The 14547-nt window shown below is 56.7% G+C and overlaps 1 protein-coding gene and 1 long non-coding RNA gene across 4 annotated transcripts in view; both read right to left on the bottom strand.

The window, feature by feature from the left end:
• The window catches only part of KCNAB1 (potassium voltage-gated channel subfamily A regulatory beta subunit 1), a 38821-nt gene that overhangs the window by 8388 nt on the left and 15886 nt on the right, over positions 1–14547 (bottom strand). For 2 of the 3 annotated variants that reach the window (XM_038183722.2, XM_038183723.2), the window contains exons 2-7: positions 6962–7005; positions 4326–4363; positions 3118–3197; positions 2578–2622; positions 1630–1674; positions 1197–1240 (exon numbers count right to left, since the gene is read on the bottom strand). In XM_038183722.2, coding sequence (XP_038039650.1) covers positions 1197–1240; positions 1630–1674; positions 2578–2622; positions 3118–3197; positions 4326–4363; positions 6962–7005 — 296 coding nt within the window. Of the gene's footprint in view, positions 1–1196; positions 1241–1629; positions 1675–2577; positions 2623–3117; positions 3198–4325; positions 4364–6961; positions 7006–13135; positions 13522–14547 lie in introns of those variants that run through there. The other variant, XM_072042284.1, reaches the window with a different exon arrangement.
• Positions 10323–11332, bottom strand: LOC113844482 (uncharacterized). The gene is made up of 2 exons (XR_003499175.3): positions 11190–11332; positions 10323–11077 (listed from the first exon to the last, which is right to left on the bottom strand). It is a non-coding gene; the product is annotated as an uncharacterized lncRNA (long non-coding RNA).

Genomic DNA, 14547 nt, shown 5'->3' with positions numbered 1-14547 from the left:
AGTCCAGGTTTTGTTTCAGAGCTAATCTAACAGCCCAAGGGAGGGGGTTCACCTCCCATTTCAAACAATAAATAAACCCTAATTGCTTGCTAACAGCCTTGCTGGGGGCGCGCTCTGCCCCCTTCACCTCCCTGCCCGCCAGGCTCTCCTGCAAGCAGCTGATGGGATTCGGCATCCAGAGCCTGCGTAGGGATGTGTGTGCATGAGAGAAGGAGAAAAAAGAATTCCTAACGCTTATTTTCTACGAATCTTCCCAGGAACAAAATGTTTTTTAATGAATGTTCACGAAGAACAAGCCAAAATAGAGCAGTCTGAAGACGTTCTCTGAATTCTGAGATTAACAAACGGCTGTTTTTGCCAAGGGTATTTATAGAAAACAGCTACCACTGACCTTAACGGTATTTGCTACTTTTGCTGTGAAACCATTCCGACTGCTGCCAGGGTTTTGCTGTCATTTCCCGAGGCAGTTCCTCCAGGAACGGGGGGTGGCTGGGCTCGGCCGCGGGCCCCCAGGCAGCCCGGGTGCAGGCACTGTGCCAGGGGCTCGTTCACGGGGGCACTGAACGAAACGGGGCCAGAAACCTTTCCCCAGCACCTCCTTACCACGGAGAGCTGCCTAGAGCTGCCTTGAGCAACAGCCCCGGGGAAATGATGTGGGTTTATCCCACAAGTCAGGGGGCCAGGGGCAGCAGGGAGGGCTCGGCCTGACCCCAGCACACCACAGCGGGGTTTGGGGAGCTTTGGCAGCTCGTGCACGGCTCCAGGGGAGCCTCGAGTGCCTCCCACGCTGCTCCGTGCCAGCAGGCAGAAGTGGGTCAGGCAGCAGCGAGGCGGCTGCTGCGAGCCGTGCCGCGGTGCCGTGAAGCACAGGTGCCCAGCCTGATGCTCCCTCGTGCCCCGTGCAGCCACCACCAGCCCTCCCCACGGCTCTGTGCGCCTCTTCCCCCCCTGCACACCCCCAGCATGGGGCAGCCAGCCCGTGCTGCTGGGACGGGGCAGGAGCAGCCCCCCGGGAGGCTGCTGGCACCGTAACAAGGTCACAGCTGACGCTGCGCAGCCTTCCCACGACAGAAGTGTCTCTTTTTGCAGGCATTGCTCGGTTTGTGCCCTGCCTGTACAACGCCGTGCCATGCACACACCCCGTGGGGAGCTGTGGGGAGCCCAAACCCGTCCCGACAGTGAAACCCAGCACCCACCTTCGATGATGTGCTTCCGCGAGAGCCCCCTCTCCGTTTCAGCCCTGCAAAGGCAAAGCGGGGACACGCGGTTAGGGGGCTGAGGCAGCAGCCACCAGCAGGAAGCAACACTTGAAATGCCCCCAAATGAGGTGACAGCATCGGCCTGCAGAGCAGCGATGCAGCCAGGTGGGACGGGTGCCGAAAATCCCCGTTTCCCAGCCCTGCGGTGGGAAGCAGGGAGCGGCGCTGCGCCTCGGCTGCCAGGCAGCGAAATGAACCTCAGCGTAAGGGGGAAGATGAATTTAATCACTTGTGCGTTATCTCTGATGACAACCACCCAGACACTCGGTCACAAACTAACAGCAGGGATAACCTTCCCAAATCCCCCTGCCCAGCGCCAGCTCCCAAAAACCCGGCCACGAGCACAGCAAGCGGGCAGCTCCGAACTTACTTTCCACCCCAGTACAGCTTGGTTGTGATGACCAGACTGGACCGCCTAGGAGCAGAAAAGAAAAACTGTTCTTGTTAACTAAAATCATCACAGCAAACCCCCGCAGCTGCCCGCAAAGCTTCCTGCCCATCCGCCCAGGGCACGCGGCACGGATCCTGAGCGCGGGGGTGCCCTCAGGTACGAAGCCCCAGGAATGATGCATTTGCCAAATTAATCTCTACACCCCAATGTGATATTAAACCAAATATCTATCATTCACAAACTGCTTTGCTGCATAATTGTAGGTGTGTAACAGAATTTATCTGCTGCTTTGCTAGACGTGACTTCTCTCTTCCGCAGGACGCTTCACACCGAGCGATCGCCCCTGGAACGGGGGCACGGATTTTGGGAGAACACCGCTGGGGCTGCTCCGCGGTTGCAGGCTGGCTCTGGCACACAAATCCTTAAAGATTATGTAAATGCCCTTAAAAAGACACAACGTATGCTAATGCGCTTCATTTACATGAGGTATCATCTCCTGCCAGGCTGCCCAGGATGAAGGCCCATCACAGCTTTGCATTCCTAATTCCCAGCTTGCTGTACGCACACAGCCCCGACACACACATCATCTGTCTCCAGGTACCGTGCATGGGAATGAGGAAAATGAGCTGGGGAGGGAACTGCTGTGCACAGACGGGTGGCCCTGTGCGACGGTCGGGGCAGCACTGCGGGTTCTGGGCATCCTGCAGGTGTCCTGACCCACCCAAAGCAGCATTTTGGGTCAACCACAGCAGCTCTGTGGAGCTGACACGCATGCCCAAAAAGCACAGAGCGTTTTTGTTGAGTGGTTACAAGATCTGGCTCCGGAGCTGCCCCCCTGAGCTCGCTCCCAAGCCCCGCACAGCCCCGGCTGTGCAAGGACCGGGCGCATCCCCCCTGTGCCCGAGGGTCCCTGCGGCAGTACGGTACCTCCAGCCCTTCTTCTTGAGGATGTTCCCCAGGATGACCTCGGCCCTGTGCAGGAGAGAGAGAGCCTGTGAGAGAGGAGAGGAGCGAGGCAGAGCTCCATCACCGCCCCGGCCAGCATGGTGGTGCTGTGCCAACGCCAGTGCCCTGTCCCTGCACCCCGCTCCACCTCCCACACCCAGCACCAGGTATGCTACGGGGGGATTCTTTTTTCCTTTTTGTCTGGCCCAGCAGTGACACCAGGAGCACTGTTAATTAGCTGGGCTGCAGCCAGAGCTGCTCCTCCCTCGGGGAGCTGCGTTGCACAGGGTCACCGCCACGGGCCGCTAATCCTCATTACAGCACGCACCAATTTGTCATTTATTCGGGACACTTCCCTCCCTGCGCCGAGAGCGAGCGCTCACGGCAGCCCCAGTCACACATCTCAGCTGGGCACGGGGTCATTTGTTAAGAGTGCTCCAAAAATAGCATTTTTTCAAGGGGATTTCCCAAGCAGAGCCACGGCCGGAGGCACAGGGCACCCCGGCAGAGCCGGGCACTCACTTGCCCGCCGCGTACACCTCGGCCGTGTCGAAGAGGTTGACGCCGCTCTCGTAGGCGATGGTCATCAGCTGCTCGGCCACCTGCAGGCAGGGACATGGGGCTGGGCACGGGCACTGCTCGCAGCCCCGCCAGCCCCTGTGCTGGGTGTTTCGCCCCTCGCTGGCGCAGGAAGCGGCACCAGTGCCACCGCGCCGTCCTGCACAGGATTCATCCCTCGGATCCTTCCCTCGGATCCGTCTTGGGAGGAATTAATCTCTTCCCAGAGGGAAGTCCTGCGCTTGCTGACAGGAAAGCAGCCAACGATTTAATGGGGCTGCAGAAACCGCTCTGCGGATGTATGGGGTTTAGTGCAGAAATGCGTTTAAAGCCGTCTTTTTGCCACGCATTGGCTAATTCTAAGCAAGGAGAGCAAGCGAGCCAAATTTGTCATTGAAACAACTCTTTTTGCTTCAGCCTGCAGTACTGAGGAACAGGAATAAACTCAGCCCAGCGATCTGCGGCAAGCAGAAATACCCGCAGAGGTCAGGTCGCTTAGAAAGAAAAAAGGTTTGAAATCAGAATCCTGGGCCTCTTCCCTGCTGCAAAAGTTATTTTGGGATTTTCTGCTGCAGTACTACGAGGCAGGCTGCTGGAAGGTTTGCCTTTTTTTTTGATGAACAGCGTTGCCAGTGTACCTGGCAGGCAGCGAGGGCCACGTGCTCTGCAGCACGCGGGCAGGAGCACGAGCAGAGGCTGAGAGCCATCTGCCGTGGGGAGGACACCCGAGCACGTTTCCGTTTGTTTCCTCTTATTTTGGAGAGAAAGAGAAATAAAACGAGCTAAAATCGCCGGGCAGCTCTCCGGGAGATGCTGCGCTCCTGGTGTTTATGGCTGCTGCGGATTACACACGCTCTGCAAAAATAGAAGTTTCCCAGTCCTGCTCCAGGAGCGGTGCCGCTGCCAACGGCACGCACGGAAATGTCACTCCCAGCAGCAGGGAAAAGCTAGTTACAAGGGGTAGATGTTTTTATTACAGCTCATCTCTGGAAATGTCACATTCATTAGGGTTTTTGTAGCAGAAGCCAGGATTTGTATTCCTTTGCGTACCGACTCTGCCATTTGCTGTTACCAAATCAGGCTCCTGTTATTTTGCTGGCCACAAATTCATTAAAAAAACTATTCTCGTTAGCTCGGCTTCATGAATTATACTTAAACCAAGGATTCCTTACCTCATCAGAGATTTGGCCTCCAAAAGTGACCCATGTCCCTAGAAGACAGAAAATGACCGGTTACTACCAGGGAGGTCACTTTTTGTTCAGACCCACCAGTGGTGCAGCTGGAAAACGTTGTGCCGGTGCTGAAACATGTCATTGAGGGAACAAAGCTCTTCCCCAACCACAGCTAATGCTGCTGGATTAAAAAAATGGTATTTTTAGCTAATTTTGTGCTTCCTTCTTCCCGCTGCGAGGGAAGCGAGGTGCTCCCAGCCCAGGACGTGCAGCAGGAGCCGCGGGGCCAGCCCCACACTGCCGGGGCTCTGGTGCCATGCAGCACCGGTACGAGCAGAAACAGGCTTCATTTTGTCATTAAGCATCTCTAAGGAAGTGAAAAAAAAATCCAAATGAAGACCAATTTCCATGTTAAAGCCTCAGAAGTGTTATTTTTACCGGAATACATTAAAATGCATTTCTACTGAAAAAAAAACAACAAACGTGTTGAGACTGCTTATCCCACTGCGATTTTTTTGCCTAAATGTGCACGCAGGTCCCGAGCACAGGTAAGAAGAAGAGGGGTTATTTATGCACCCCGTGGATCACAAACCCCACACTCCAGGTATACAAACCTGGGCCACCAGCTGTACCCAGAGCACCACAGCAGGCTTACGGGGGCAGCAGCAGGGGTGCCCCGAGCCCCCCAGCCCCGTGCAGGGCACAAAGCGCCCGCGCTGCTGGGACACCAGGAGGCTGGGGGCTGCTGCCGGGGTGCTTTAAGAAACCCTCCCGGAAAACACAAGGCTCCCTTGGCATTTCCAGCAGCGGCTGTCAGATCGAGGATGATTCACAGCCCAGCCAAGAGGAGCAGTTTGGAAGAAAAATACACTAGAGAAAAAAAAGAAAATCCTCATCCTTACTTGTCCCCCTACCCACAGCCATTTCCCGTCGGGCCATCCATTAGCGGTGTGCTCGCACCTGGGGGCAATGTGGGAATGCAGAAAACAAAAAGACTTGGAAAAACAACATTATTTCCAGTGTGGGCTTTGTGGTGGAGCACAGGCACGGCTCCGAGGCACAGCCGCTCGCCTTGCCCACGTTGGGAAACCTTTTCCAGCTGGGCGCCCTCGGCTCCAGCAGAGGCATTTCTGCACCGAAGCCAGCTCCGGCTCCCTTTCCATCACAGCTCGGAGCCTCGCGTGGTGTGACTATTTCTGGGTGATTTGCTGATGCAAAATTCACCACTTGATAGCTCCGCTGCCGGCAGATGTGTCACCTCGCAGAAAAATAAAGGCACCGTGGCTGGGAGCCAGGGCTCAGCCTCCCACCGGGGTGATTTTCCCCCAGCCTGCTCCCTGCGAGGCCGATGCCGTGTGGATGCTGGAACTGCTCACAGAGCAAGGTTTCTCCTGTGCTTTTTCACACTGAAGGGGATGTTTGGGTTTGGGATAGCTGGACGGATCACCTTGCTGTCTTGATGTTTGCTGAAAATCAGCCGGCCACCTGCAGCGCTCATTCACTGAGCTAAGGGCTGGGGAACACGGCCCAAGTTTTTCCTGCAGCCCCACTGCCTTTCTGAGCAAACATCACTGCAGGAGCCTTTTGACAGCCCAGCCACTTGCCCAGGGTTGGACTTTTTTACATTTCCCCCTTGAAAACCCCACTTTGGGCTAACTTCCAGAAAGCTGGAGACGGCACGGCCCCGAGCCCCATGGCACGAGCTGGGGGCGCAGCGCCCGGCACTGCTGCCCTTGTGCCTGTGTCCTGTGCCTATAGGAGGGTGCACGCACCCCGTCAGGGACAGCTGGGAATTTTAGGCAAGATTGGCTTAAATTGGATGCCTGGGGACAGCCTGGGGACACTGCCTGGCTCTGGCCCCATGCCCTCCACAGTGCCCGGCCCCGCAGCTGCGCTGACAGAGGCCCGATGCGTTCAGATAGACTTGGACAGACTCAGATAGACTCGGATATATTTAGCTGCTGCTGCGGCCCCACCTGCTCGCAATCACAGAAATGCTCGGCGAGGCGATTTTCTCCTGCCGCTGTTTCCTCCCGCAGCCCCCCCTCTGCCCCAACATTTGCTCCTGGTGAAAGCGCCCGGACGAAAAAAGCCTGCTGTGCCCAGCGAGGAAGTCCTTCACAAGTCGGGAGCTATTTTAGCCAGAAGAGCTCTTCTCTTGCCGGAACAGGCCTTATTTGTACGACTTTACAACTCAGGGTGACTTTCACAGCCCCTCTGGCTTAAAATCAGCTCCCAAGGCGCTGAGGAAGAAATGCACTTCCAAGCACTTCGTGGCACCGCAGGGAGCACCTGTGTGAGTGTGGCCCCACACCGCTCCTGCTCGGCCACGGGAGGCGGCAGCAGAGGATTTACACACGCAGCTGGCACTGCACACACGTCCTGCAGTGCCCAGGGATGCCCTTTTTGATAAAATGTTGGTAGGATAAAGTATTGGTAGGATAAAATATTGGTAAGCTATTCGTCAGTTCTTGGGTCGGTACGGAATGGAAGCAGCGAGGTGCATGAAGGTAAAGGAAAAAGGGAAAAAGGGAAAAAGGGAAAAAGGGAAAAAGGGAAAAAGGGAAAAAGGGAAAAAGGGAAAAAGGGAAAAAGGGAAAGGGAGGACAGCTGCAGGGCTCGGGGCACAAACTCACCCAGGCCAAGGCACGAAACTCGCAGTCCGGATTTCCCAAGGTTTCTAGAAAAAAAAAGAAGAAAACAACGTTAGACCTAGCTGTGCACCAAAAGCACCCGTTTTCCTGCAGGGGAGCAGATTCCCACTGGCTCAGGCACCGCCAGGCTGCTTGGGGCCGAAGCAGGGGCTGTAACACACACACAGACCCCGCTCCTCTGCCTTCACGCAGCGCTCCTGGCAGTGACCCTGGTTGTGGCACTCCCCTTACTCAGCCGTGTGCTCTTCATTCCCCTTCCCACTTCCCAAAACAGCCCCAGAAAATCAGCACCCCCCACCTCGCCGTCCCCCTGCCGCCCTGGGCTGTTCTGGCCCCCCCCGCAGATCGGGGCTGCAGACAAGATAATTAGCCGGGAGGCCGGGAGACGTGCCGCAGGCGAACCCCTACCCTAACGTGAAGCTGGCGCGGCAGCACGAAATGCCCTGCTAATTATACCCTCCTGCTTTAACCTTCACATCACAGCCGGATCTGTGCAATTTTTTTGCCAGATCAAGGTATAATTTGGGGACCAGCTCTTTACCTTCCGCTGCGGAGCGCAGCGAACAATTACTGCGCTTTTTTTTTTTTTTTTTTTTTGCTGCTGGTAATGAATTATTTAAATCCAAAAGAAAGAACAGGACAGAACCCCCAAACCCTGACTTATCGGGGCCCCAGCTGTGCTCAGACAGCCCCAGGCTCACAATATGTTTGGGGCAGGCGCCGACCCGATACTTTTTATAAGGAGAACACTGACAGACCCCCAGGTAACAAAACCCGCTGTGTGCACGGTGCTGGCACAGGCGATGCCGTCTCCCCCTGCACACAGCGTAACCCTAAAAAAGTTAGGGTTATGCAGCTGCAGCTGCCTGCTCCAGCCAGGGATGTGCTGTTCCTGGCAGGGGACATGATCTGGGGCTCAGGGTCAGGGTTGTGGTGTAACTCCACCTCACAGCCCTCCCAGCACAGAGCTGGCTGCGCATTTCCAGCCCCATTCCCATTTGGAAAGCACCAAAGCTTGCTCCGAGCTCCACCCAGCTCCTCACAGACTGCTCCTCTAACAAATCTGGGCAGAAGCATCGTGTTTGACTTTCCAAAAGCTGTCCTCGCCGTTGACTTAGCGTGCACATGACCGGGGTGCTTGGAGAAATTTATGTCTAGGCTGAGGAGCCAACACCAGAAAACGCCAAGTCCTGTAAGCGCGAGATCCTCCCCGCACACTGAGTTCAGTAGCTGCTGGGCTGGAGGAAGGGTGCCAGTACATCGTGCACGCATCAGAAATTCAACTCTAACCAAAGTCATCTGATGTAGAAACGGGGTGGCTTACCCTGTGCGTTTTCCATGAGGTTTGGCACTGGGCTGAGATGAGCCAGGCTGAACCGCGCTCAGGTGCGCTTTGCCTCACCCTGCAGCAGCTCGGCAGCACTCCCTTTTGTTCATGCACCACTTCTCACTGCTCTGCCTGGCTTCTCCCACCTCTGACACTTTATTGCAGGACCGGAGGGCTGGCATCTCTCCAGACAAGCCCCCTCCAGCCCCTGCTGAGCACAGGAAGGTGCCACTGGCTGCTGGCTCCGGCTGCAGCACGGGGCAGCCTTCAAACTGCTTCCAACCACCTGTCTGAGACTGCCTGGGTTTGCTTTATCCCAAACTTGCACCATGAGCGAGGCCTGAGAAGCACTCCACATCGCCTCCTGGATTATTTAATGACAAAGCCTAAAGCAAAGCAGCTACATTTTCAGAGAGAGAAGAGAATGAAAAAGAAAACAAACCAAGAACCTCCCCGAGAGCCACCTCACCCAGACATCGCTGCTCTAACCCAGTCCTGCTCCTGAGCACAGATCAAAGGGACAGGGGGACGGCACCAGGACAGAGGGACAAGTCACCCAGCATGGACGCACCTCAGAGCAATGTCCCTAGGAAGAGAAGGACGGATCAAAGCAATAGGGAAAGTTTCTCCTGCGTCTTTGGCCCCGCACTCATTGCAGGAGAGGACGCTCCAGGCTGCAGCAGTAGCTGAGCATTCTTCCTCTCTAAACTTCCCAAGATTTACATCTAGGCAGAGGTGGAAAGATGCAAATTCTGCAAGGTGCAGCAAATTTTACAGTGTTTGGATGAAAAAAACGCAGCGTTTTGTCAGGATGCGACACGGTCAGCGAGATGCCGCAGCAGCGCGCCCGCGGTGTCCTGGCTCCCTGCCGGTGCCGCCCAGCCCGCCTCTGTCCCTCTCCTCTCCCTGGGGATCAAGAAACGCATCGGGTCCCCATGCAGCCTGCACTCGGAGGACTGATTTTGTCCACCAGAAGCCAGTCGGGAGGATTAATTTAAGCGGACCAAAGCACAGCTCCAGACTGGCTGTGGAGCAGGGAGAAGCGGCAGCTGCTGCGCTCTGCAAGGGGGCTGAGAGGGGAGAGCCCTGCCCGTGGCTGCACCGAGAGGGAAAAGCCCCATCCGAGGGGCAGAGCCCCTCACTGCACCAAGCAGGGCTGACCATTTGCTGTCTGTTTCCCACATGTTCCTTCTGCAGGACCTAAATCTTGCGTCCTTCCCATCCGAGGTGAGCTGCAGCCCCTGCAAACAGTGGGCTTCACACAAGAGGGAGAAAACGCCCCAAAAGCCAAGGTGTGCGTGCTGGTCTTCTCTCCTGGTGCACATCAGAGCAGCTCCTCCAGGTTGTGCTGGGGCAGCGGGTGCAGGAGGGGAAGGCCTGGCTCCCCGACAGCACAGCTTGCAGCCCTGTGATGCCGTCAGGAATACACAGGAGCAGCACACGAGCAGGGCAGAAGTTTCCCTGGACCAGGCTTCTTGAAGGTGAGGGCACACTCGGCTCCCAGGGATGTACCCGTGCCATCAGGCTCACCCTGGTGACCCACCGGAGGCTCAGGAGAGGCACGGCACGGCACAGCTTGGCACAGCCCCTCCGGCCATGCAGCACCCAGGGTGCGAGGTGGAAGGAGGAATTTCCACATGGAAAAACCTTCTCGAAGTCCGCAGGGCCGACGGGAAAGCGCTGTTCATTTGTAACTGCAGGGGGACAACCAACAAAGCCAAGAACCTGCCACGCAGTTCAGCTTTTTAACGCACGCAAAATTATCCTCATGAAAGATGATTTGGGTCTGGACCTGCCTGGGATGCTGAATAAGCCTGAATAAGCAAAAACCTTTCCTTTCTGCAAAAGTGGGGGGAAAAAAAAAAAAAAAAAAGTATTTTGCTTGTTAGCCATTTTGCTGCGAGCGAAATAATGAGCGAAAGCAGGAGAAACAGGAGGCGGAGAGGTGCAGGATTTGAGGGATGTGTGAGAATCGCTCACTGCGCGGCTGAGGCCACGATTGTGATTCATGAGAAAGGCAAAGACGGCAGCTCCTGACCTCAGGAGCTTTCTGGTTCAGCATCAGGAAGTTAAAAAGCAACAGAAATGGGCAGAGGGGGAATAATACATCCAGCAGGAAACACAGAGCAGAGACAGGGTAACGAGAGGCACCCGGGATAACGGCTGCCGGTGAGGATTCGGGGGGAAAAATCACGTTTTTTTGAGAACCTCGGGAACAAAGGAGGCTGAAATCCCTTCCCGGGGGAGCGCTCTTTGTAACGCGGCACTGCAGGCAGGTTAGATTATGTCTGAAATAAATGTTAATTTTAGGAAAAAAGACAAGAGGGCTGAAAACGGAGATGAATATTTGGCGCTGAAAAGCGAGGATAATTTGAGCACGCGGCAACGCCGAGCCCGCTGCACTCCTGTAGGGCACGCGATGGGACCGAGCCCTCTGGCTGCAGCTGGACACACGGGGACACGAGGAGGTTGGGAAGCTCTCCCCTGGCTGCTGCCCCTGCTTTCGGAAGCCTCGTGCCCCCCGAGGACAGCCCCTCCTGCACACAGGCTGCCCCCTGCCTCCAGCCAGCCCTTTCTTCACGTGCTTTATGGCAACTTTTCGCTTAATTATTTCCTCCGAAGGGGAAGCGCTGACGGTGCAGGCAGAGCTGAGCAGGACCCAAAGGGATCTGTGATTCATTGCTCCCTTCACGGGCTGCTGAGCGGGGCCCAGCCTGGGCAGCGGTGAGGTGCTCGGTCACGTCCTGGGGACATCCAGAGCTGATGGCATCCTTAATTAAAGGAGAGGGGGAGAGAATGTGCCTGAGGAGCAGCCCGTGCCATATGGCAGGAGTGGCACTTGTCTCCTGTGGCACGGGGCAGAAAGCAATTGTAATTACTCACTTTTAATTAACTCTAGCGCAGGGAAATGGGTAGGAGCACCCAGCGGTGCCAGAGGCAGCCACCCCATGGGGAACAGCCCCATATCCCCCACTGACACTGCCCCCAGCTCCCCTGGGTGCCCCCAGCCCAGCTCACCCCATGGGCAGGGGCACCCAGCCCAGGCAGCCCCCCAGGAGCCCCACATCCCCCTCCTCATGCCCCCATAAGCAGCTCTCCTACACTACACAGCCCACACCTGCAGCCCCTTCTGGCAGTGATTTATGGTCTGAGCCTCCTGCGCTGCTTAATCAACTAATTAACCCGCAGCTGCTTCCTGCGATGGTGAAGGGACAAAGCAATCGGAAGAAAGCACACGCTGCTTATCCAAAAAACACCCCAAAGCCACCCCACCGACCACCCCTCGCCCTTGCAGGTGGGCCGCAGGGAGTGGGGGCAGGCTCAGCAGGCGGTCCCCAAAGCAGCACCACGTTTCCCTGTCCCTTAATGCTCACTTTTTGCCCACCTCCCTCTGCCAGCTCCCCCCAAGGAGCAGCACGGCCCGGGGGGGCTCCCTGCCCCATCCCCAGCTCCCTGGGGGCCAGCACTGGGAGTTATGGGGGGTTCTGCGTACACCCTGCTGCAAATGGCTCAAAGCAGCCTCGTGTTTGGGAGAGGTGAAGAACAAAGCATGAACCTACAGAGCAGGGACAGCCAGGGGGCTCGGGAGCAGGGGGTGCTGAGCAGCTTTGCTTCTGAAATGTTAAAGAACATCAGCTTCCAATGGCCCCAAGTGAACAATGTGGTGAGGGAACCAACCTGTCTGTGTTCCTATCCATCCATCTTTCCATCCATCCATCCATCCATCCATCCATCCATCCATCCATCCATCCATCCATCCATCCATCCACCCATCCACCCATCCACCTATCTATCTTTACATCCAGCAATCCTCCCATCCATCCACTCACCCATCTATCTATCTATCAGGAATGAGACAGAAAAAGCTTATTTTTAAGGAAGAACACAAGTTTTCTAACAATTCTATGCACCGCCACACCCAGAGCGACTGAAGCATTTCCACACCCACGAAGAACAACTGATGAGCTCCACAGAAACCCAACTGTGCTGCTCTTCCCTTCTGCACCCCCCCAGCTCCATTGCCCTGTCCTGGAGCTTGTGCCCGCAGCAGCCAACCCCCACCAGAAATGCTGGGTGGAGGGGACGCGTCCTGCCTGGGCCAGGACCCCTCGGGGTGACCTCCTGGGTCCTCCTGGAGGCCCCCACCCAGCCCTGCTGCCCTGCAGCAGCCCGGCACCCCGTGCCCGTGAACATCTGTATAGGGTGAGCCCGGGGCTGGGGCTAAAGGCCCCCGAGCCACCTGGGTGGGCAAAGTTGGGAGAACCAAGGCAAAGCTCTCCTGTGTGCAAACAGCAGGCGGTTCGGCTCATTGTTACCAAAATGTACAAAAATGTCACCGTTCCTGAAGCTTGCAGTGGGAAAACAACGTTGCTTAGAAACATCCCCATTATTGCTTCAGAACAGCTCCTTTTTGCACAGAAAATGAATAAAATATGTAATTTGCTCCCTGAAAAAGCAGTGCTGCATGTCCCAGCCAGACCTGGCAAAAGCAAAGCCCACCCCACGTTGCTTTCCCCTCCAGCACGGGCTCTGAGCCTCTCACCGGGCACTGGGCTCTGGCCACTTCCCCACTCCGTGCCAAGCCCTGCTTCTCGCCCCCCTGTAACGCCAAATCTCTGCGGGGCGAGTTCCCCTCCAACCTCTCCACTTCCCAGTCCCCAGCACTTTTCCATGCCTGCTTCTTCCTTCCTGCTGCAGAACTCCTGCACGCCCTGGTGGCACCTCGTGCGCTCCCAGAGCTGAGGATGCACAACCCCATGCCCGCCTGGCAGGCTGCAGCCCTGGGGTTTTGCTCCCCCAGCTCCAGCTCCAGCTCAGCCCAGACTTACTTCTCCACCTCCTCTTTTAATGAAGTGGGCAGCAGGAGAAATCTGGAGTGCGCAGGAGGGAGCAGGGGGGGCTCAGCCCTCCCAGCCCTCCCCAAACACCAGCCCGGCGCTTCGCCGGCTGGTTTGAGGCTCCTGCTTCCCTCCACCGGCCTCCTCGCAGCCCGGGAGGCTGGCAGCACGCTGACAACTTTGCAGGCAGAGTCTGCAGGAAAAAAAAAAAAAAAAAAAAAAACACAACTTGGCTGGGAGCACGGCACCGGCTGCTTGCTGGCAGTGCAAAACGCTCCGCTGGGGACCCCGGTGCCGCCCCGGCACAGCTGGGCGCAGGCCTCCTGCCCTGTCACAGCACCAAGGGCGCTTTGTGCTCCCATGGGTGCTGTGGGGAAGCGACACTGGCTTGGCCTCACCCCGTCCCAAGGGGAACTGGCACCCGCCAGCCTGCTGGGATTCCTGCTCTCAGCATTTCTGAGCGTCCCCGTTCCCCGCGAGCACCGCTTGTCGCGGCTCAGCGCGCTGCAACAGCCCTGGATGCAAGTGAGCTCTGCTGCTGGCACAGGGCAAGGCAGCGCAGACGTGTTAATTCTCTTCTTTAATTAACTCCAGCGCTTTCCTGCCTCTCCCCTTAGATTTAATCTTGCCTCATCAGCTCAAAAAGAGCTGCAGAGTTTCGGAAATTGCTGGGTGCCCCTCCAGCGAGCTCTGCTGGTGCGAGGGGCGTCTCTAAGTGGTGTGGGTGGGAAGGGAGAAAAATAATGGTTTCTGACTCCCATTTTGTGAACAAAACACTTCACAACATGCACAGCAGTTTCCCTTAAATTACAGCCCGTATTAGCAGTAATTGCAGCGATGCAGAACCTCGGCTTTCCACTCCCTCATGGATTTTAAAACCGCTCACTGCCGCAGAGACAGCGAAGCGAGGGGCTCTGTGCAGGTCTGGGCACCGGCACGGCCTCGGCAGGCGACAGCCACGGGTGGATGCAGAGCCCAGAGCCCACGGCACCCTGCTTCACCCCCTGTAATCCTGCAAAAAACACCACAATGCCCCATCGGCCCCGGCCCTGTTCCTCCATCTCCAGGCAGCACCACGTTCCGCCCGTAAAATGGGTTACTGCGGGAAAAGAGGTGAAAACCTTTGCCTCTGGAAAGCAAGGACCGTGGTTTTTAAACCAAGCCTTAAAAGAATGTTCTCTCACTCTAATGTGAGCCACGCTCCTGCCGGTGCCCCAGAAACGTTCCCCGTGTCTGAGGGTGCCTGGAACTGGGGCTGCTCGGGTCGGGCAAAGGAGCCGAGGGCACCCTTCGAGCCGGAGAGCTGCAGCAGGCACACGGGTACCCCTCTCCCTCATGCACTGCGGACACTCATGCCAGGTGCCCCCCCTCGGGAACAGTTTCTCTGCTGGTGAGGGGCACAG

The sequence above is a fragment of the Anas platyrhynchos genome, chromosome 9 (genome assembly GCF_047663525.1).
Source record: "Anas platyrhynchos isolate ZD024472 breed Pekin duck chromosome 9, IASCAAS_PekinDuck_T2T, whole genome shotgun sequence".
In the NCBI taxonomy this organism is placed as follows: Eukaryota; Metazoa; Chordata; class Aves; order Anseriformes; family Anatidae; genus Anas; species Anas platyrhynchos.
The sequence above is the reverse complement of the archived record's forward strand: the minus strand, read 5'-3'. Positions and strand labels throughout refer to the sequence as shown.